General features: G+C 40.3%; 2 protein-coding genes across 5 annotated transcripts in view; one reads left to right on the top strand and one right to left on the bottom strand.

Annotated features, from left to right (window-relative positions):
- LOC135484320 (neurexin-1a-like) overlaps positions 1-24934 on the bottom strand; it is a 372440-nt gene that overhangs the window by 112854 nt on the left and 234652 nt on the right. The window lies entirely within an intron of this gene.
- LOC135484315 (uncharacterized) lies at positions 848-8433 on the top strand. The gene is made up of 3 exons (XM_064765662.1): positions 848-1146; positions 1252-8144; positions 8250-8433. The coding sequence occupies exon 2, from the start codon at positions 1632-1634 to the stop codon at positions 7608-7610; it is 5979 nt and encodes a 1992-aa protein (XP_064621732.1). The 5' UTR covers positions 848-1146; positions 1252-1631; the 3' UTR covers positions 7611-8144; positions 8250-8433.

Here is a 24934-nt window from a genome sequence, read left to right as displayed (position 1 = left end):
CTAAAAAAACATTTATTCAGTAAAATGTCTGACTTTGTCTGACATAAAATACTCAAATCCATTTTTAATTCCTTTAAGATATTGATAACATATGTGATAAAGAGTTTATGACAGCCACATTCAGATGGTGCAGAACATAAAATATGTTGTGGACTGCAAATATCATTTTCAGTGACACAAATGTCTGACGAGGGCAACATCAACCCAGTTCAGTTACATCATATACAATAAAGAAAATATCAGATTCGACTTTTGTTTCTGATTTACACAACACTAGCAGATGAAATATTGTCATTTTATGGGAGTAAGCTGTTAACCATATTATTAGACAGAAAGTCCCTGGAACGGGACTTGCCAAATCACTTCATGTATACTAATTGAAGGCTGATATTTTGTTATTCCTTAAGAAAATTCAAGACTTCAACTCTTTCATGCAAGGTGATATTTTATGTGATGCACACCCGATTTTTTTTTTTACTATACATTGACAATTGAGTTGAAAAATATGGCTAGAGTGCTTTGCATTGTTAGCAGGTTAATCAATTTCTCATGCAAATCATTTGCTGCCACAGTGCACAGCGTACAACCATCACAGTAATTGATATTGCATGATAACTTTCATCTGGCAAGAGATTTTTCAATTAGACCAGTTGTCTTGCGCAGTGGGTCCATTGCCAGGAGTGAAATGCTCCCTCTTTGTGCAGCGATTGCAAACTAATCAGTGCACGAAGTTTTTTACGATTTTCCATAAAAGTGCAGTCAGAGCAGCACGCAATCGTATAGAGGTGAACTAGCCTTTAAAGTTGATTAGTGACACAGTGGATACATCGGTGTATGTTACAGACAAAATCAATATATATATATATTACATATTTCTTATCCTTCATGCTGGCTAACTGTTTCTCTTTCTATTGATTTATGTAGGCCTATCTGAACTTTAGCCTTATCTTAGCAGTTCCCAGAGTGTCAAGCCGTAAAAGTTAATTAATACTGTCACAAAGTTCATGTTGAAGTCATTGAAGATTTTTGGGTCATCTGGAGTCAGTGAGATGTACACCGTCAAGGAAGCAAGATGAACATTTAAAGGCTACTTATATGTATTACTTTCAAGTTAAATTCCAGAGAAACTTAAGAGTCCCCAGCTTTGTAAGTTTGATTCCGGTTCCCGATTTATATCAATATATTTCTCAGGTTAATATCTTTTAGGTAGTATCACTAGCATTAGGCTTATTTGAATGATTAATTTTACAGATTGAACCGCCGCCGCCACCGCCGCCATCACTATATAGATGAAGACATCATAATCATCGTTAGAATCTCCAAAGTCATGTTATGTAAAGTGAAAGATCAAAAGGGGCAAATAAAAGGCGTGTTTCTTTTTTACGGGACACAACTTCGTTCAAGTTATTCTTAAGGATATTTGGTACATCTCATTCGAAACTACATTTTCTGTTCAATAAAGGAATTCTGGATGGAATTACCTTTTTTGGTCTTTCGACTTTCGAAGGAACTCACTCCTTATCCAAGGATAGAGGCCGACCATATGGGTCACGTACCTCACGACGTAAGGTTCGATATGTTAGTGATTTGAAGCTGATCAAGCCCAAGGCTGTCCGACACAGATTGTGAAAATGGCGTTTTCCATGGTGCCCCAAAGGGATCTAAAGGTGTTAAAGAAGAAACGGTCGACCGCAAAGGGACTATTGACTAGAAAAGGCAACGAAATTCAGACATTATTGGACTGTGTTGATTCTTATGGACAGTTATCAAGGATAAATGATTTAGGCGAAGAACTAGGTAGGCTGTTCACAAATTTTCTTGCATGCCATAATGCATATCATAGTCTTCTTTACAGTCCAGAAGATATTGCTGAGTCGAGGTTGTATGTCGATAGGGTTGCGCGTTTCATGGGTCAACGCTTAGAAGAGATATCTTCTTGGTCTGAGGCTTTAAAAGACAGGATCTCAGAAGGGGGGGTCAGTAGTGTCGGTTCAGATGTAAGCTCATTTGATACTAGTGTCAGCCCAGATGATTCAATTTCAACCATGGCTTCTGAGCACAGGTCTGTCAAAAGTCGTAGCAGCACCCGTAGCGGCAGCCACAGGTCCAATGTTTCCATGGCCCAGATGCGGGCAGCAGCCAATTGTGCCGTTTATGAAGTAGAGGCGTCACTACTGGCTGAGAGACAAGCTCTTGCCAAGAAGGAGCTCGAGATGGTACAACAGCGGGAAGAGCTTGAGCTGAAGGCAAAATTGGCGCATGCTCGGGCCAAGGAAAGGGCATGTTCCATGGTTCACTCAAGTAGAACGTCACCTACTAATGAGAAGGTGGGCGTTTCCGGGAATGAGTCACAGGACAAGCCAAAGCGTGACCCCGGACAAGTAGGCCTAATTCCCGACCCTAGATTGAATCCCAGGCAACCTGCGTTTCATCCCGGCCAAGTTCATGGCAACATCTCCAATTACCAGTCGACCCCGACCCCGATGGCTCCAGAAAGTGTCACCACCAATTTCCTTAGACCTACTCCATTTCAAGGAAACAATGAAGTAAGTACATGTATCCAGGCAACGGAGGTACCAGTAAGTCACGTGAGTGCACTTCCGGATGCACTTATGGAGGTTTTGCATCAAGGGCAGCAGCAGCAAAGGTTGTTATTGAATACACTGCAGTTGCCTAAGGTTGACCTGATGACCTTCGATGGGGATCCTCTCAGGTATTGGTTGTTTATAAGAGCGTTTGAGAACTCTGTTGACCGTGACCTCATTGATGATAGTGTCAAGCTAAGTAGGCTTCTCCGTTACTGTACTGGAAAGGCAAGGCAGGTAATTGAGTGTTGTGCAGTTAAGGACCCTACAGAGGGTTACAAGCTTGCCAGGAAACTTTTAAAGGACCGGTTTGGCAGTGATTTTGTGGTGAGTCAGGCCTGGGTTAACCGGATTGTCAACAGAAAGCAAGCCAAGGGTCCAGAAGCGATAAGAGATCTAGCTGATGACCTGAAAAACTGTGTTGAAACTTTGACTGCAATGAAACAGCTGGATCGCTTAAACGATTCGTACTTGGTGCAGATCGTTGAGAGGTTGCCACAGTATCTTCAGAATAGATGGAAAAGAGTGGTCCAGAAGATACGGAAAACCAAGGATGATAGGCCTAGTCAAGGAAACCCAGGCATTAAGGACCTTCTGCAGCTTATTTCTGAAGCCGCAGAGGAAGAAAATGATCCTGTGTTTGGTAAGTGTGGTGCTAAGGAATCCAAGACAGAATCCAACCACAAGTCGAACAACAAGCAAAGACCTGGTCATGGGTCAGCGTTCAGTATCCAGACGGATACAGGTTACCAAGGTTCAAGTGGTGATAAGCCCAGGGTACCCAAATGCCTGGTATGCAAAGAGGCGCATCATGTGACGGCCTGTGAAATATTCAAGAAGATGACGCAAAATGAGAGATGGGTAACTGTGAGAGACAACAAGGTCTGCAAGAATTGTTTGAAAGGACCGCATTTTGCATCAAATTGTCGTAATCCTCCTGCATGTAAAGTTTCTGGCTGTGGGAACAAACACAACACGCTCCTTCATTTGGATGGCGCTCCTGCACCCAAGTCTCGTGCAGACGGGCACGATGTTCAAGAGAAGAAGGCCGATGTCAAGCCGCAACCTGCAAGGTCCAATGCCACAGTTTTGTCCACTGGGGCCGGTATCAACCGTATTGCCTCGCCAATCATTCCGGTAAAGGTCAAGGGTATCGGAGGGAATGAAGAAGTCATAACCTATGCGATGTTGGACAACTGTTCTACGGCAACACTATGCACGGAAAGTCTGGCGACCAAACTTGGACTAAAGGGAAAAACGGCAATTACAGAATTGACAACAATAGAGAGGAAAGACAGTCGATTTGAGACCACGATTTATGGATTGGAAGTGGCTGACCTCGATGGTAAGGAGGTTATTACTCTTCCTCATGTTTTCTCCAAGTCTAATCTCAACGTTAGGCCTAATGACATAAAACCGTCCGACTTAAATGACTTGCCTCATTTACAAGGACTTGATATTCTGACGGTAGACACTGACAAGGTAGACCTACTTATAGGACAGGACGTGCCGGAGGCTTTGGTCCCGCTGGAGGTCAAGAGTCACGATGACGATCCCCGAAGAGTACCGTACGCTGTAAGGACAGCCCTGGGATGGACCCTAAATGGACCATTTGGAGAGAATGGAAGGACTGATGAGCGGCACAGCTGTCACTTTATCAACAATGACACAAGTCTACAGCAGCAGGTCGAGCGATTTTGGAAGCTCGACAATCTAGGTGATGGAACTGGTCTATCCATGGATGATAGAAAGGTGGTTGACCTTTGGGATAGGACAGCCGTGTTACAGGATGGACATTATACTTTGCCCATACCATTCAAACAAAGGCCTCCAAATTTACCGGACAATTACAGTATGGCGAAGAAAAGGTTGGAAAGCCTAGGAAGAAGGTTTCAGAAAGATGCTACCCTACATGAGAGGTACAACACTGAGTTCAAGACCCTGCTGGAAGAAGGTTATGCAGAATTGGTGCCTGATGAAGAAATAAGCAGAAAGGACGGAATGGTCTGGTACCTCCCTCACCATCCCGTACTGAACCCAAAGAAGCCAGAGAAAACCAGAATTGTGTTTGACTGTGCTGCGAAACACAGAGGAACCTCACTGAATGAAAATGTGCTCCAAGGTCCTGACTTGACCAATAAGTTGATTGGAGTACTGTTGCGGTTCCGCCAGGAGAAGGTAGGGTTCACGTCAGATGTGCGGGCAATGTTTAATCAGGTCAGGGTTGAAAAGGATCATAGGGATGTGCTCCGCTTCCTGTATTTCGACGAGGGTGATATAACGAAGGCTCCAAGGATTTATAGAATGCGAACACATATCTTTGGTGGGGTTTGGAGCCCCAGTGCTGCAAACTATGCATTGAAGAAGACTGCAGCTGACAATGCTTCAGACTTCCCTCCTGAGACAGCTGAAACCGTAAATAGGTCAATGTATGTAGATGATGTCCTTGGAAGTAAGGTAAATGACCCTGAGGCTATTGTACTGGCAACCAGTCTTCGAGAAATGCTCAAGAGAGGAGGAATGGATGTCATCAAATGGGCCAGTAACAGCCGGGTTCTCTTGAAAGCCATTCCAAATTCTGACTTGGCCATGGGGATGAAGGACCTAGATTTAGACAGCGATGGTCTACCCACTGAACGAGCTTTGGGAATGGTTTGGGATGTAGAACAGGATACCTTCAGACCGTGTATTACCACACAAGATCGCCCCATGACAAGACGAGGAGTGCTTAGCATCCTGAGTTCTGTTTATGACCCTCTAGGATTGGTTAGTCCATTCGTGTTGAAAGCGAGGACTATATTCCAGGATCTGTGCAGAGAAAAGTTAGGGTGGGATGATGGAATGTCCCAACATCAACAGCAGCAGTGGAACAGGTGGCTTGAAGATTTACCAAAGCTTGAAAATTTCTCTGTGCCACGATGTCTGCGTTCAGAAGATCAGGACACTGTAGTACATAACCAGCTGCACCATTTTTCAGATGCATCTGAAGGAGGGTTTGGCGCGACAAGCTACCTCAGACAAGAGGACATATATGGACGTGTCCATTGCGCACTAGTAATGACCAAGGCAAAGTTAACCCCATTAAAGACCACCACCATCCCAAGGCTGGAACTTACGGCTGCTGTCGAAGCAGTGAAACTAGACAAACTTCTGCGTAGCGAGCTCGAGATCCCTCTCTGCGAGTCTGTCTTTTGGACAGACAGCATGATTGTACTTTATTACATAAGGAATAAGACAAAGAGATACCAGACCTTCGTGGCAAACAGGGTGGCTAAAATCCACGAGAGCACAGTGCCTACTCAGTGGAGGCATGTACCCACAGATCAGAATCCGGCAGATGATGTATCACGGGGTATGACAGCCGATGAATTGATTGGAAGCGGAAATGATCGGTGGAGAAACGGACCAGAATTCTTGAAACAGCAGGAGACGCAATGGCCTAAAGAGCCCATTGTTATTGAGACTGAAGGAATGATTGAGGTCAAACCGGAGGTGAAGGTTTATGCAACGAACCCGACTCAGGATGGAGGACAACAGGCAATCAGCACGATGATAAATCACTATTCCTGTTGGTATAGGCTCAAGAAAGGGATTGCATGGATGCTGCGACTGAAGAAGGTGCTACACCAGAAGGTCAAGAATAAGGACATTCCCGGACAAGTTGCCATGACCCCTCCAAGACGTGGCCTCACTGTAGATGAACTTTTGGAAGCTGAGCAGGAGGTGCTGAAATTCGTGCAGAAGAAGGCATTTGGTGACATTCAGGCAAACTTCAAGACCTGCAAGCTAAAGAAGCTGAACCCAGTGCTGGACAGCGATGGGATCCTGCGTGTGGGTGGTCGATTGGAAAACTCCAACCTTCCTGATGAAACCAAGCACCAGATCATATTGCCGAAGAAACACCATGTGGTGGACTTGATAGTTCGTTACTCTCATAATTTGACGGGCCACTCGGGATCGGAAAGGATACTGACGGAAGTCCGTCAGAAATTTTGGATAATCAAGGGAAGGCTGGCCGTAAGAAGGAACAACACAAAATGTCTGCACTGTCGCAAAAGAAATGTGAAACCAATGATTCAACAAATGGCAGACTTGCCAAGTGACCGTGTTGCTTCCCCTAGAGCCGCCTTTTGTCATGTTGGATTGGACTACTTCGGCCCATTTCAAGTTAAACGAGGCCGCAGCATGGTGAAGCGGTATGGCTGCATATTTACCTGCCTCACGACCCGGGCCATACACATTGAGGTGGCAGAGAATCTTACAACTGATTCGTTCATCAATGCCCTGCAGAGATTCGTTAGTAGGCGAGGGATGCCGATCAGGATCCGATCCGATAATGGCACAAACTTTGTGGGTGCTCAGAAAGAGTTAAAGAAAGCAATACGGGAATGGAATCTCAGCCGTATTGAGGAGTACATGCGCCAACGAGAAATCACATGGGTTTTCAATCCCCCTGCAGCATCCCATATGGGTGGTGTATGGGAGAGGCAAATCAGGTCTGTAAGGAAAGTGCTAGATGGCATAATAAAGCAGCAGAACCTGACAGACGATACTCTTCACACAATGATGTGTCTAGTCGAAGCCATAATAAATGGAAGACCCCTGACGAAGCTGTCAGATGACCCAGATGACTTACAACCCATCACACCAAACCATTTGCTGCTCCTGCGCCCCGGAACCTGTCAACCTCCTGGACTGTTTGATGAGGCCGATCTGTACAGAAGGAAATGGAAGCAAGTACAGTATCTTGCTGATTTGTTTTGGCGTAGGTGGACCAAGGAGTATCTGACTGCACTGCAAGAGCGCCAGAAGTGGTGTCACGCAAGTCAAAACCTGAAGCCAGATGACCTGGTTCTGATTGTAGATGACAATGCTCACAGGAATTCCTGGTTGTTGGGACGAGTAATTGAGACGTATCCTGGTAAGGACAACCTGGTAAGGTCAGCCAAGATCAAAACACATCACAATGAGCTGACACGACCTGTCACGAAGCTATGTTTACTTGAGTCGTCTGTTGATATCTAATGAGTTTCATCTGACCAGCATGTTTCTTTTGGGGGGCAATGTTTATGACACACGATGCGCGTGACCTTGTCACATACAACCTTTGACTGCTCATCCATGATATGTATTACGGTATGCATGTAGGCCCATGTGCGGCTGGTTGTTTGTAGATTTAGGGATTTTGTCTCTTGTAGATTTGAATATTAGGTAAATGCTAGGCTAGGACGCATTTATGGGGCCGGAATGTTACAGACAAAATCAATATATATATATATTACATATTTCTTATCCTTCATGCTGGCTAACTGTTTCTCTTTCTATTGATTTATGTAGGCCTATCTGAACTTTAGCCTTATCTTAGCAGTTCCCAGAGTGTCAAGCCGTAAAAGTTAATTAATACTGTCACAAAGTTCATGTTGAAGTCATTGAAGATTTTTGGGTCATCTGGAGTCAGTGAGATGTACACCGTCAAGGAAGCAAGATGAACATTTAAAGGCTACTTATATGTATTACTTTCAAGTTAAATTCCAGAGAAACTTAAGAGTCCCCAGCTTTGTAAGTTTGATTCCGGTTCCCGATTTATATCAATATATTTCTCAGGTTAATATCTTTTAGGTAGTATCACTAGCATTAGGCTTATTTGAATGATTAATTTTACAGATTGAACCGCCGCCGCCACCGCCGCCATCACTATATAGATGAAGACATCATAATCATCGTTAGAATCTCCAAAGTCATGTTATGTAAAGTGAAAGATCAAAAGGGGCAAATAAAAGGCGTGTTTCTTTTTTACGGGACACAACTTCGTTCAAGTTATTCTTAAGGATATTTGGTACATCTCATTCGAAACTACAGTGTATGTCATCTCTGATCTCTGAGGCCATCCTGGGTGTTCTCCTGGTCGGTCTGTTAGACAGCGCAGGTTTCCTCTGGGTTGCCAAACACAGTACAGTTAAATCACCCAAATATTGGAAAATAGCTAATAATGAGCTAAGATAGCTCACATGCTGTTTCAAGGAAACATTACAAAAATAAGTTAATTGATTTGGTGTATAAAAATGCCCCCATTCCCTGATAAGCAATTTTGGTCAAGCCCCAAACAATCCTCTGCTTGTCCTGAATCTCACTAAAGAAAAATGTGACTGTCCTAAATATTTGGGCATACCAAAAAGACTGTTGAAATCCCCCCTCAAACATGACCTAATATATATGCCAGGCAAGTAAGTACCCATGTCAAATTCAAGTAATGATTCTGACCACAATCACTTGATAAAATACAGAGCTATCATTTAATGACTCATCCCATGGTATCACCCCATGGCACATGTATCTCCCGATATATCAAACCACAAATTGTCCCGACTTTTAGCACATCCAACATTAATCAATCTAGAAATGTTTGAAGAGGACAGTTTTGTTTGACCAAATAGATAGCTGGTTTATAATAAAAGGCATGGGTTACTCCCTTGGGTATAGATGACTTGTTCTCTTTATGAAGATATTTCATCATTTAGGTCAATACTGTGATGTGTGTAGGCTGGGACTGTAGCATGCAGTCTGAATCAAACGAAAGACACAACAGTCACCAAATGTTCACATAGCACAAACTAAATTGGATCAATTATATATAATTCTCTGGTTTTTTACAATTCCTAATGACATCAACTGGCAGACAAGAAAAGGTATTTTGTTTAGATAAAAGGTTTTCAGGTGGACTTCACTGTTTATACATAATGAAGAAGATGGGGAAAGAAACAAAGTTATACCAAGAATTACATGGCCATACCAGTACAAAACCCTTGACCATATTCACAATTGTGGCGGATTTAGGGGTGCATGAGGCACACATGCCTCTCTCTTTGTCAGAGACTAACACAAGTAATGACCTTTGAGGGCACCAAATTGTTACAAAATGGTTCACCTTACGTCGGCCCGACTTCATTTAGAATGCATATCCTCAAGTCACCTCATGAAACGTACTAGATTGCTATAAAATCTCTGGTATTAGGCATCCTCTGAGTTGCCCAGGAATAGGACTTAGAGCCAAATCTACATAATCCACCTAAACAGCCGAAACGAGTCGAGACTGCCTTACAAATAGAATGGGAGGCCGAGAGGCAGAAATGTTTCAAATATCAGTATCATTTCTGACTCACCTTATCCCGAGTGCACATTTTGTTGCATGACTGACCGCAATTTATTAAGGATTTTTTCAGGAAAAAATTTCAACCCATCTTTTTTTCCATGTCAATGACCATGGTAGGCCAATTACAGAATTAATAGGAAAGAGGCGTCATTCTGAATCAGAGATACTGGTTGGTGGAGAATGATGGCAAAGTGGAGGCAAACGGGACTGGGTTTCTTTCTCTCGATTTGTCATGTTTGTTACCGTGTTATCATTACTCCTGCTTGTGTCTGCCTGTGTAATTTGAATCAAAACATATTCTTGCTGAAATGCAAGAATCGGATCAAATCGATGTTGAAGTTGTCACTTCGATACTTCAAATCTGACCAGGAGTTCGACACATATGGAAAACACAACACGGTGGAGCAGATCAAGACAACATGATGTTGACTAAAGAGGCATCCGTAGTTCCATATGATCCCATTTTCCTTTCACCATTGAAAGAGTTAAGTTAATGTTCCACAGAGTAAACAACATCTCCAGGGAAATCTTGTAAGTTACGTGCAAACGGCAAAATTGCAGGATTGTGTTTCGAGACTGTACACAGAGAAAATTTGCTCGAGTCTCACTCGAAAATTCTGCTCGAGTTTCTGCCATATTTGATTAAATGTTAAATTTGCACAAAGAGACTCCTGATGAATGCACGACAGGAAAGTTTGATGAAAGAGAACTGAATTTCCTTTCATTTTTCACCCGGAGTTGGTTTGGAGAAGGAAATCCATATTTAGTCTAACACTGGGCAATAAGATGACAGAAGCTCTAACAGACTTATCCTGAACACCAGAAACATGAGTAATGTGTAACAGAAGCTCTGACAGACTATCCCAAACACCAGTATCGTATAACAGAAGCTCTGACAGACAATCCCAATACCAGTAATGTATCATAATATGAAACATTACTGGTATTAGGATTATAATCATCTTCTTCTTTCTGATGTAAATCTGATGGCTTAGAGCTCTGACAGACAATCTAAGCCATCAGATTTACATCAGAAAGAAAAAGAAAAAAGAATCAAATGACAGTTAATGTATTTGGCGCTTTCTTTTTTTCTTCATATTTCTGTTAATGGAAACTTATACATTCTGCAATAAAGGGCAACTACGAAGATAATGCTTTTTTCCTATCATAAAAAAGTAAAGCCTTACTGCGTGTCTGGGCTACTTTCATAAGCTAGGAGAGACACCTTGTGAAAATGGCAGACATTCCAAGATATGGTAAGTGCTTCAACCGCATACAGCTTCAGCACAACAAATCACTTTGTTCAAATACTACCAATGAACCTCACAGCATCACAATGAATAAGTGAAAGGACATCATCACATCAAGATAGTGCTACATTTCTCGAAGTTGGTCATACATAAAAACATATCCCAGTGGACAATAACAGTCCTTGTAATATGTATACTGATGCGTGTGTTACATCCATATTCCATGGGTTGCGTTTTCCAGGCAAGGCAGTTATTGTCACCAATAACTTGCCTTTCCTCACATCATATCAGCAAAACACCAAATAAACAAAATACTGACTTGAACACAAAGCAACTTATGAACACTTTCTATCAACTATGCTGTTGCACTGACATTTGCCACATCTAACTTTAACACAATATTCTTTTCAGGAAACTATTTTCCAATCATAAAGAATCAATATGCAAGGAGCTGTCCATTCAGCAGAGAGTACAAAGAACGTAATCATAATCTTAGTCGGTGAGGATCAGAAGATACCTTTTGGCTTGGTCCCGTCATTGTGAGGGAAAATAGCAACCATAGCAGGAGGATTATTTGCTAATGAAAGTCTTGCGAGATACACTGAGACCAAAATCACCCGTTCTTATCAGGTGCCACCACGTCATTTTTAGAAATCATTTGCTACTCTATCAAGAGATAAGATCCGGTGGCTTTGATGTTGGGGACTCGATGAGTCTTTATTCCACACATATCAGTATTCTAGAAGGTGATAATACTAGTGCCACTCTGCGCATGGTAATCAAAGGGATGGACTTAACAATGAATAGCATTTGATAACATGTTGACAGGTTCAAGGTCATTACTAAAGCAATATTCCCTACTGTATATCCATTACCATGTTTACATGAAAAACACCTTTCATATCATACATATTCTATCACAATAGTTTTTTAATGTTCCATTACTTTCCAATCAAGCCATGAAACACATGCTGCTTTCTCTCAATATTGCTGGAATGATACATTTGCTTAGGGAAGGCCAGTATCAGTTTTGGCAAAACAAACCTCATCCAATGCATTTGGCCTTCTGCTATCGGTTGGATTGTCACTTGCAGTAGAATGTGGGGACAATATCTGGTGGCAAACTGACAGTTTTATTAGAGGCCAAGCCGCCAACCGGAAATAAATGTCAGACTAACCAACCTTACCAGTCAGCAGAACAATGGCAGGTCGCTATCCTGACGATAACACACAACAGTGACAAACAGAACCTGTCAATATTAACAGGTTGGAACAGTTGAGGAGCACATCCTCTGTAAAGGTATCAGTGAGTGCTTTAAGATGGTGTTGAACACCGTTCGACTCAGTTCCGGTATAGAAAACTCATGGCTGTGAATTAAGGGAAGGGAAGCGAACACGACAGAATGCGTTTCGTGTATGGTTGAGTGGTTCAGATGTATCAATAGGAAATAAGCATAGGGCCAGAACAGTTATAAGTGACACACTCAAGAGAAATTGCTAAATACTCCAAGGAAGTGCTGGCATTTCCAGACAAGTTTAGATATGTTATAGTTCGAAACTTCTATCCGAATATGGGTACAACAAGGGTAAAGATGAAAACAGAAACTGTATAGATCTAGCTGATGTACTATCCACAAGTTCAGAAACCACTTTTTATTGCACAACATAATCATTTTATATGAAATCAATAAACATTTAACTCCTCATATTGAGCAATTCTTGCAAATCCATGGATTGTGCAAGTTTTAAAGTTTCACATAATAGATAATCCATACTAGTTGTGGCAATGGAATCCAATACCATAATTGTCATAGATGTGTCAGAACCCAGCAATTTAACAATGTTTAACAAGACTAAGAGTAGAAAGTGAACAAAAATCAATGAAGGAATGTAGCAATTCATTGTCAGGTGATCAATCACAGGATCTGAAAGTTGAACTCCTAACTCCAAGTCAGGGACAGTCAGATCTTTTAATCCTCCAATAATTGGGTTTTGGACATCTCAATCAATGAAGTCTGAGGAAATTTGTTTCTTGTTGCCAATATCAATGTCAGTGTTAGACAAAAATGTTTTGGTACTGATGATGTTGGTTCATTTTGAGCAGAAAAAAAACAAACAAAATATTTGGACTTAGAAATTGTTTCAGGGTTAGGGGTAGGAAACATTTTCAGAATTTTGAACTGACTCTGTCAATGATGAAAAAAAAATTTAAGTCCAAATATTTTTTTCACTTTTTTTTTCTGCTAAAAATGAACCAACATCATCATTCCCAAAACTTTTTTTCTTTGAAAATTGTTCAGAATTTTGAAAAAAATTTCTGCTAACCCTACCCCTAACGCAGAAAAAAATATCTTAGTCCAAATATATCTTTCACCTTATTTTTTTCTGCCCAAAATGAACCAACATCATCAGCCCCAAAACTTATTTGACTTTGAAAACTTTTCAGAATTTTGAACTGATGAAAAAATTCAAATCTGAAGGATGAAAAATTTCCTCTCAAGAGGAGCTCTGTAATTATCATCTCAGCTCGCCTAGCACTGTACTGGAACCTCCCTTGGTGGACAGCTCTCTATCAAGGCCACCCCTCCATTAAGGACATCTCTTAAATAAATACAGCAATTACCACTCTAGACACTAGACCAGGCCACCATGCCACCAAGCCATCATTCCTCTCCTCCAGGTACCAGACAGACTTATACATATTGAAGACCATAGTTGCCCGACGAAATTTGCGGGCAGGGCAATTGTCATACATTATCCATCCCATCAGTGTTGATCAATTGAATTAGCACCTGAACCTGCGGCTGATTGACTTGGTCGATCAAGTAAAGGCTGCACATCCTATGCCAAGGGTATGATAAGGTCACGAGGAGGCACCATGTGATCAATAATATGACACATACACTACATTTATTATCGAGTTACCCAATCATTTCTACGACACAACAAGTGTTAGCCATAACGCAAGGCTACAGTATTGGTTTAGTGTTACATTGTCTTCAGTAATCTTTTCCATCACCTATCATTCTATTGTCGAAACGGCTCCTTAGGACATTCATTCGAATTTTGTTTAAAAGATTCACGTACGCAGCTATCAGGCCTTTCAATTACGTGGAGACCTCTACACCCTGTATTTATTTAGCCTATTTTGGGGGACATGTTTTTTTGCTTTTTAGCTTAATTTGGGGACATTTCATCGCGCCAATTTGCCTGAACAGCGACGTCATAAATCTAAGTTAGTGACTGATATCACCACATACTGAAAAATCATAATTTTAGGATAAAACTATATAATTAGGCCATTTGGATGAGATTTGGTTATGTTAGAGGTCAAAAAACGCTTCAGGGTGTCATACTATTAAAAAAAAAACAACAAAAAACAACAACAAAAAACAACAAATAGACCTAATTTGGGGACATCATGTACGGCCTACACCGTTATACGGTGTAGGAATCATGTAATTGAGAGGCCTGACTATGGATAATTCTGCTCTCATATCATCAGATCAGTCACCAACACAACAAAGGGTTAATATGCAGATAATCTAGTAGACAGTCACTCCTGCTCCAGCCAAATGTCATCATTTAACCAATTGGTATCACTAGAACTATACGTAGTGTATAGTGTGCGTCCTCAAATGATATATCATACCCACCATGTGTGTCTTCCACTACTTACCGCCAGCCAAGAAGCTGCTCTTGACGTAGCTCATTTCCGTCAATCCCCAAACTTAATTTTCAGCGGGCAAAACTCAATTGCAAAGCGTGTATTTGAGGTGGATGTGGTTCATTATAGCCAATCTTCAATGATTGCAATCCGCCTCGACTTCGCATTCGATGACAGCAAACTTTCATATCTGCTTAAACTCACATCCAATTGCTCTCGCAGAAAGAAAAATAGTGAGCTGGTTGCTTTTTTCTTACAGCAACCTTGTCCTTTTTACACAAATAAACTCTCAGAAGTGGCTCCAGCTTAAACAGGACCAATACACTACACATATTATACTGTACACTTTCTCATGTTTGATGAAACAGAGTATGTTTTTGTTGCAGAGCTAAACTGAGATGTAAGATGTAATTCTAAAATCAATTCGCTTGAATTTGTTGAGGTAATTTGAGTCAAACAAGGTATGCTTGAACATGAAACCTGTTTTACCACAGTAAGATTATAGGACTGGGTGGTGCTCTCAAAGAGACTGATTGGTGTCAAAGTACCTTCACTTGGCGCTCTGAAAACAAGTAATTTCTGTTGCTGTAACCTGCGATTTTGATTGGAATGCTGAATCATCCCGTTATGATAGGTTGCAAGTTGCAGTGACGGTAACCCTTTGTGCACCTGCTACTGTTACCTGATCACTTTAATACTGCATCCATTGTTGCTTTTCAAATGGGTCACAAGCCGATCATGACAACATTGGTGTCTTCTTTAATTCTAAAGTCTACCTAGGACACATTGTGAATTTCTTCATAGGTTTAAATACAAGTTGAAATATACATACAATATGGATCAAGTTGCCTGAATTCTTCTCTGCATGATATTTTCAGCCAGTTCAGTCATGTCTATCTTGCAGAATTTTGATCCCAAAGTTACTGGCAATGTGTTGCGAAAATGCTAATCATCCTTCATGTCAAACCAGAGAAGACGCATGCTTGAAGTGTTGACATCATAATTGATCCAAGCGTCGTGCTGTGTTGCAACCGCTGCCGTTGGCCAGCAAATGTAAAAAAACTCATGTATATCAATCTTAGCAGCATATAATTGCCAATACTTGCCAATACTTGATAGCCGAGAATGATTTTAGCCTGGCGCCAAGACTCTCTGTATGAAGGCCATTTGAGAAATGGCGTGCAAATCTGACTCAACCGCAGTCCCTCAAGCTATTCAGTCAGGAAACTAACTGTAAGGCATGATTTTCGATGTTTAAAATTGGCACTAATTGGTTTATTAAAACGTGATCAAGGCTCCTTTCACATGTTTCTTCAAATTTAATTAAACATGGTAAACTATAATTTTGAGACATTGTAGTGTCGCCTTCTTGAAGTTCACCATAAAGATGTGATGAAAAGACTCAACAAACAGAGTCTCACTAACTCCTTGCCTGCCAGCATGGCTTTTGTTTTCATCACCAAGATTCTTGCCAAGAAAGGAACTTTTTAATAATTTTTCAAAGAATTCATGAAAAAACCCACACGAGTAACGATAATATCACTAAACTTGTTTGTGCTGTCAGGGATAGCTTTAAATTAAATGTAAAATATTTGGTATCCTTTTTGCTGTGACCTGCGACGAAGCAATGGTTATTCAATTTGCATGTAAGCCTCAAACCAATACGCTCTGGTATATATTTGCCATGTCCCAAAGGGAAATGAATAATTCATCCTTATTGTTTTGTTCGCAGTGCCTCAACAGCCTACAGTATTCATTTCCTCACATCACGAGTGACACATTGGCAGTCTCGAATACCCAAAATATAGATTATAATACCACGCTACGATTAGGGGTACAGCAGTCCTTTGGACAATTGGCTTATCAATAACCCTCTCTTAAAGTGATCGAGTTGTGACTAACTGTCATTTCAAGTGTCATCAAAATTTTAGTAATATTTGTGGGAATCATTCATTACACACTTTGTACGGTCCAAAAAGCATGTTTTTCTGTTGGCACATTTGGTGCCTGACTGAAATTCCAGAACGCAGACCAAGTTTCAAACAACTGCAGAATAGCCCATAGTGTTTAATTTAAAGGGTTAAGGGGATAACAGTACATGATGCCATAGCTGGCCTCAATCTCACTGCTCCGATTTAAACCTTCTTATGGAGTGGCCCACCTCAAATGCCTGGAATCAGTATGTAGTTCAGTTAATATTGTTGAGTTCAGAGGAGTTATGATCGAACTAAATATCTGCAGTAACTGCATTCTCCATATATTGCATTATTGGTGAAACTAGAGCCTTAACACAACTAAAGAAAACCGATATCCTGCAACCAGGGCACGTCAGACTTCCAATTGAAATGAATTGGCCAAATCTTAATTGCCTCCACAAGGCCCTATTTTTGACTTGAGAACTGAAAGTGAGTCAGTCAATTCTTTGAAATTGTCTAGAAATCGTATGAATAATTTACACACTTTTTTCATAAGTTTGATTTATCAAAGGATCCATTATTCACTTTGACTTTTTTGACACCCCATTACATGTATGTAGTGGTGTCTTAGATATAACTTTTATGAGCTAGAGGTGAAGGTTTTTGACATGCAATTTAGTGATTTCATTCATTTTAAATTTTCTTCTGTTTGAGAGGCAAACAAAAAAAGAACTGCAAAAAATACCAAAGGTTGATGTTGGTTGGCTTTCGTGATTAGTCAATGGACTTGATAGATTTAGAATACAGCTTTAGGCTGCCTCCTATAGCCTAGCTGATACCGATAAATATTTCATATAATAGATTGGCAAAGATTTATAGGCAAAATCAGAATCAAAGGGACTATGATATAAAAAGTAATATCTTTCAGATTTCAACACATCCACTTTCAAAGACTATGTATTGAAAAACCTATTCAAAGGTGAAATGGCCATTAGAAGAAAAGCAATCCACCATAATTGCAAACTAAAAACACCGCTTCATGAGAGCTGAAAAAAATTGCTTTGAAATTCACTTGCTAGCATGTAAGAGAATATTAACACCGCTAAACATCACTCTGGGGGAAAAGAAAGAAACGAGTCACATTTTCAACACCTGGCAATTCCTATTAGATGGTTCCCTCAGTGGTGGATAACATGCTTGGTATTCTTGATGCCCTGGACCAAGTCTCTTGACACAGGATCGTGTCATAAAAACGATATACCAAAGTCAGCGATGATAAATGCAACCTAGGAGTATGTGCCTTGGATGTGTAATCATGACTGGAAAACACTGGGGAGACATTTGGTTCCTTGAGAAATAAGTTCTAGGTCAAGAAAGCACAACTTTTCTTCTTCTTCTTTCTTTTCGCAACAAAGCAGCTAAGGTCGATACCAGGGCCATCATGTTCACATCAATCAAATGAACAGTCAAGCTGCAAGTGAGGATGACATACTTAATCGCTACATATTTGAACTAAAACTCAGACAGCAGTTTCCACCAGCAACCATAAGCGAGAATATCCCGCCAGTTATAAGCTCAATACTTTATCAACCAAGGTTTCTTTCTATCCTGTCTGAGACAGAACTTCTATCTTTTGATCAGCATGCAAGGCATTCACGTCACCTTTCTTTAATCAACAAGGCGCTCACACCACCATTTTTAGACTGCCATCATGGTACCATAACTCATTTTAAGCTCTAAGGCTTGTGAAAATGACATTTCATATCAAAAAGAGTCTACAAATAGCAGTGATGTCAAATTCTGAATTTTTCAATTTCATGTGCAAATTGATGATGGGAACTACAAAGTAGAGTGGAGGGTGTCTGGGCAGCTGTGACACCCTTAATATTCCCTTTAGTCATTACACGTGTTAATGTCTCATAGTGTGTAACAGTTCAGTGGGAAGCATTAGGACAGGAACCAGTCGAGCTGCACGCTACCAGTAGATTGATACCCAATCCCCTACATGGCTAGATGAAATACGTAGATCAGGCATGAGTGTCCTGATTTCTCAGGCGAAGCAACGATAGATTCTCCAGAAAGAAACCAACTCCAAAAGCTAGCTTTTGCAAGTTCAAACATCTCCAATTTCGAAATCCTATCAGTAGCCAACCTCCAAGCAACTCAACTCACAATGGATAAAAAGTTTCATCAACTATTTGCCCATTTTCCTGCGATATCTCAACTTATCAGAACTCTCTCCCATGGTGTGAAGCAGTTTTTTTTTTGAAAGGTGACCTGTGTTCGCCATATGATCAGATCAAAGCAATACGTGTTGGACTGTTGCATGTCATTGGACCCTCTAAGTCACAAAGAAATCAAGTAACATTTTATCCCACCTTAGCAAGAAATCTGTTTACAATCAGAGCTGGTTACATTGCGCCTTCGAGAATCTGGGTTTGATTAGTGCATGAAGAGATACATTTTTCTCATGGTAAATAGGGCAACTCTTCCTACGAGCTTTTTTGCAGCCTTTGAATTTCTTTTGCCTTCATCAGGAGTCATCGCATGGGTCTGTTTTAGAGCAAATAATACCCTTGCTGATACCCAAAGGTCTATCCAATACAAGCCGCACTTACACCACCTGAAAATGGACCACCAATCTTGGTTCGGGAACCAATGCCGCACCATCGAAAATCCACCTAGCGCTTACACCAGCGCTGCAGCTAGTTATAAAATCCGGCTACAGATGGCGCGCAAACAATAAATTGCATGCGCAGAAAGCGCCATTTCGAAAGCGCCGCCTGGAGCCGAACCATCTAACTAGCTAATTGCCGAACCATTTGCGCGTACACCACGACAAAGCCGAGCTTTTAACAAGCCGGGCGAATTTGGACCATCAAGCTTGGTGGGACAAATTCGCTCGGCAATTTGTATCGGCAATGGATTGCCGAACCAATTTGTCGCGGCAATGTGGTGGTGTAAGTGCAATTGGTCCACCAATATTTCGTGGTGTAAGCGCAGCTATAGTTACTTTTGCTGGATAGGCTCCTATGATAACTAGAAAATGGGTATGCCACAGGGATGTCAGTTACATCTCCTCGAGATGGTCATCAATAGATATCTCAGCAATGTTGCCACTGATCACACGAACGCCCAGAGGGTACGGACGCACCAGACATGATGACCAAGGGATTGACCACTGATTATCACACCGACACTCATTGCAGCCGACATGGTCTTCATTTTATGGGAATTAGCACTAAAGGTGTAAATCTGCTGTGGGGCAAGAATATGGATGTGGAACGAGGAGACAAGTAACAAGGGCAGCATGAATATGGAAGTGGAACAAGAAGACCAAAGGTAACAGGTACACTTGCAGAGGGAATAGTGAAGTGGGACTGGAAGACAAAGGGTAACAAAAGTTGAATAAACTCATCGCAAGGACATCTCCTGCTTAAATCACACGAAAGATGATCTCACTTAAGAATTTTTCCACATTTTCTTCGTCAACAACATGTCTCACGTCTCATCATACAAATATTAGAAGTTGGGGCAATTGTCAAGTCAGAACATTTTTTATGCTAAAAGTTTTCTTTCAGCGTTAAAAATGTTAAAAGGTTACACAACCTAAATGGGTTTCTGTAGCAATACACAACAACCAAACTGCCTGAGATACATTACTGCTCACACCAATATTAAATACTCCCGATGCCTTGTATTAACAAAGCCCTTTCTTTTGGTCTTTGATCGTGATAGTCTGAATAGTTTGGTTCACTTTGGTTATTTGCGGAGGCTGATAATGTCAGCCCAACCTCTTACAGACTCTGATGGCCAATGACAGAAAATAAGGCCTCCAAGCCGAGTTAAACTTTATCAAGACCAAATTTAGATCTTGTCACATTCTAATAATGGACAAGGGGTGAAACTATAAAAGCTTGGTTTCTGATGTCACGAAACCTTTATTGAAAACCATTCCCAGCAAACTAGCATATCATTGTATTGCCATTAAGACCTGCAGGTGGTGGTACTTTCATCATGAATTTAGAAGAAGAGAAAAGGCATGCATATTGACTGTGAATTTAACCAAAAATCAATCCCCACTGTCTTGCAAATGGAAGACATGCACTCGCCCTCTGAGCAAACAATCACTTGCCACTAGCCTAACATTTAGAGAAAGTAGCTACCACAATGCTTTCAAATGAACCTAAAACATGTAGAAGGGTAATCTTTTGCTTAAATCTTGAAACGTTGGCATGGTCAACTACAATCTCAGAAAGTTTGCAAAATGTTCAACTTTGCTCGACCAAAAGATTGGCAGAGTGAAAGGAAACCCACAGCCTCAACCAACAAGGTTAAATTGATGGCAGGATAAAAGAAGATAGTGCCATTCTTTGCACGCTAATCCCTTCAAAAACCTCTTTGCCACCATGGTACAATGAGAGGAAGCATTCCCGAGGCAAGGAATTAATAGTCAACGGTCAAGTGAATTAGCACCTAAAAGCCCTAATTGAGCTAAGAGAAGAAACTGACAAGACAAAGGTCAATCATTGTGCATTTACTGCCATCGCTGAACAGGCTCTCTAATGTGCAGGAATTCATTGATGTCTGTTAACAAGGTTAGAAAGGAATTCACCACTTTTGACATCAAGGTGAATTGGATGGAAAAACCTTGCTACTGATAATAAGGTTCATTAGCAGGAATCTTTTAGCCTGACTTTGGGAGGTCAACATTGCCATAACTTATCAATGGAAATGATTGATGACATCGATAATAGAGTCAACTATGCCACTGAATGGCCACTGGAGATCGATCCACGAGTGATCAGTACAAATGTCAAAGGGAACGCCAATACCGTTCTAGTCAGCAACACTCCGAGATAGAGGACCGTTTGCCATATCGATTTTGGAACAAACTGGAAGTTACGCAGTTTCCTCATTTCTGAACTGGGTCATGGGAATGAGCAAGGTTATCAACAAACAGTACAAAAATAATGATAACCTAACCGACCAGACACTGAAAAGTCCAAATAGTTAATACACATGAATGGAAAACAACTGTGGGACAATATCATCATAAACTGCACCAATATAGATTACCTTAAAGTTTTCTGACTCAGAAAGCCTCAAAGCATCAAAAGGTCAGTACGATCGTTTGCACCCTGTCATTGATCACGCACTCCTCCTGGCAAAGAAAGTGGCGTAAAATCTTGTGATGCGTAAAATCATGGCCTCGACCAATGAAAAACCCAAGGGTTTAATAAAACCAGTGAACCAGAGTATTTTCTGCTGGATTGAAAATGCCTCGGGACTTCGCAAACTTGTAAAATCTGGGATGCAGACAGCTTCAGGTTCCTATTTATGAACAATAACTCCACACACAAATTGATGCAATGAATAAGGCAACTATTATGTTATGAACAGCTTCCATCAAAGAAAGTATTGAATGAAAAGAGCAAGTTGGAGGAACTGGATCAAGACTTTGCAATTTGCAAATTAAGATGGAGATGGCCTGGGGCTGCCAATTATTTTGCCTGACTCACACCTTAAACTCATCACGACAAAGGTTGTTGGTACAAAATTGCCAAAGTCAAGCTATTTCTTATAGAACTTTGGTTGAATTAGGGATAAGGGGCATGAGTAATATGACCTAGAACAGTCATCATTACTTCCAATGCTATTTGGCTAATTGCAGCAAAGAGAGTAAGCAGGAACTTTTAGGCTGAAGGAAGGAAATAACGGTAAAATGCTAATTTTGTTCAACAATCCATGACAACAGGAAAGGTATAGTTTCAAAAATTACAGCTCTGTGAATATTTTTCATCAGACTGATTTGAACTTTTTACAGACAACAAATGACCCAGTGACAAAAAAGAGTTTTAAATCTCGGAGTAGCAAATAGATCTGGTTAAGGCAAATTCAATAGATGCAATCAAATATATCTTATTTCAATATTTTTTACACTCCTTTGTGTTAAAATTTCTACATCCAGATATCAATAATAAAAACTCGATTAAAGAATTACAAGAAAATAGAGGTCCCATCATGTAACATCATTTGGGAGTGAATTCAAACAGCACAATATGAGAACTATTTCATTCTGTCAGGCATATGAATACAATTCCGTAGGAATCAACCACATTGTTACATAATCATACAAAGATATATTGGATTTTCCGGTGAAATGACAGCGAGAAAAAGAAGCACAATACATTTCCGATACTTTCTTTTAGATGACAAATGTTGTAATTTGAGTGTATACATGATGACAACAAAACCTAAGGCAATGAAGAGAGCCTAGCATTTGGAAGGTGAACTACACCAACAGTTCGTTTCATATCTATCTTTCTTTTTTCTTGAATCAGCAAAGATAAAACAGCTGCAGAAATTTGACGGTTTAAAGTATCATGAATACACAACTGGACACACTTTAATCCGATCATCCGATCACATTTACGTGTTGTAATGTTTAATAAAGGCATGTAACTTCAGACATGTTTAACACAAAGGATAATAGTATCTGAAAAGTGTCAGATCTTACACAAACTCTGGCATTTGCGAAGATTTAGCCCACAGGTGTATTTTTTTCATGGATATTATGAATAAAAATATTTTTAATTTGAAAAACTGAAAAAAATTCATATTCATATGTTGCCGTCTTTTGCAAACATCCCATTAAGTTATCTATCCTATTGCGCATTCTAGGATGTTCCAAACGAAATATCATTAAGATATGACACAACAGATATATTTTCTCACCTATTTTGTGAAAGTATCATGTTGAAGAATGCCAATCACCATCCAAAATTTAACATGAAAAAGATAAACAAGAACAAAACATTAGGAGAAGAACATTAAGAACATTGTATTTTTTATTATGAGCATGTTATATTTTGCATAACACTCTCCTTGGGCATGTTGGATGAATCTCATCTATCCATCAAAAAGCTTTAATGTTGAATTGAAATCTCTCTTTCGTTCACCAGTTCCTCATTCAAGGTTGTTTTTTCTCTGTAAGAGTCAAAATAGTTAAAATTATTGCCTTTATTGTCTTTTTCAGTGATCTGAAACTGGAAATACGGACAGAATCATTATTCAAGTTGTTTTTGATGGTCAGTGCTGTCAAAATAACAAGAAAGCCTCTTACTTCACAGTGTTGTTGTCTCTTGGAAAATGAACTATAACAAAACCTAACCCCTAGGAGAGCACACACGCTTAGAATATCTTGCACATTACCATAAAAATGTTCTAAGCGATGTTCTATATGATGATATCTCATTTTCGATCCCAGTTCACAAAATGCAATTTAATTTGCTAAATAACAAAAGTCAGCAGGATGTCTGCTTGAATTCAATTATAACATCTCCAGACAGGAATATGGTAGACTTCTAACATGGACATGAACAAAGAAAAATGTTCTCCTAGGCATGTTAGGAATTTTCCCAAACAGCTGCTGTAGTCTTCAAGCGATGTTAAAGGGAGAAAAGCAAGGTTCTCAGATCCTTCACATGCATTACAAACAAAGATTAGATACTGAAAATATGAAGTGTGTTAAAACTTCCATCAAACAAGGGAAAAATCACTTCTTTATTCAAGACAAAGGTATTGATATACGAATCTGCTCAAAGCTTTTACTACAGAACATCAAGTACAAACTCTTTTACTCCATCCTGAGGAAAGACCACTTTGACAGCGGGAAGGGCATGTAGAATAACCTTCAGAGGAAGTCCCACTCAGCAACTAAACGTAAATATGGATCATGTTTGCCTGTTCAGGCAATCCTGACTTGTACACAGCATACCTTCTGATCGTCTTAGCCTGGCTGGATAGACATTTATTGTTCAACAAGACTGTGATGGCCATAGGGGAAGACATGCTTCCACTGTCTTGGGATATGACTCGAACAAAGACAAAAGAGCAAACTTTTCCAATTGGTTAATCCTTTGCTGCCGAACAATGGTGTTTGTTCTGATATCCACATGGAGAGAATGCAACAGATTTTTTCTCATAAAGATGAACAATAAGATAAAACAAACACAACATAACAACTTATTTAATATTTGCAGTCTTCTCTATTACAATGTCCTGCAAGAAACAAAGAGATTCACAGAGGTCTTGGTTCCTTAAAAAACTAAGAAGCCAAGATGGCTGCAGGTGCAGGTACAGCTTTCATGCTGTGAAGACAAAAATATCTCTCCGTTTCAGGACAACTCACTTTTTAGGGTGAAGCGAGAATGAGCGCAGTCCAAGCAAAAGAATTTGACCATTCTCAAGAACGACTAGGCTGAAAGCAGTAGGGTCCATCTCCAGGGTAATTATCAACCAGACTGTAACAATGAAACTTTAAATATACTGTAAGAGTACTCTCACTGTCAGATGTTTTTTGG

Source organism: Lineus longissimus, chromosome 3 (genome assembly GCF_910592395.1).
Source record: "Lineus longissimus chromosome 3, tnLinLong1.2, whole genome shotgun sequence".
In the NCBI taxonomy this organism is placed as follows: domain Eukaryota; kingdom Metazoa; phylum Nemertea; class Pilidiophora; order Heteronemertea; family Lineidae; genus Lineus; species Lineus longissimus.
Note: the sequence above shows the minus strand (reverse complement) of the source record. Positions and strands in the feature narration are given on the sequence as shown.

Bases quoted from the DNA above. Each gene is read 5' to 3' on its own strand.
- LOC135484315 (XM_064765662.1), top strand. From the start codon at position 1,632: ATGGCGTTTTCCATGGTGCCCCAAAGGGATCTAAAGGTGTTAAAGAAG.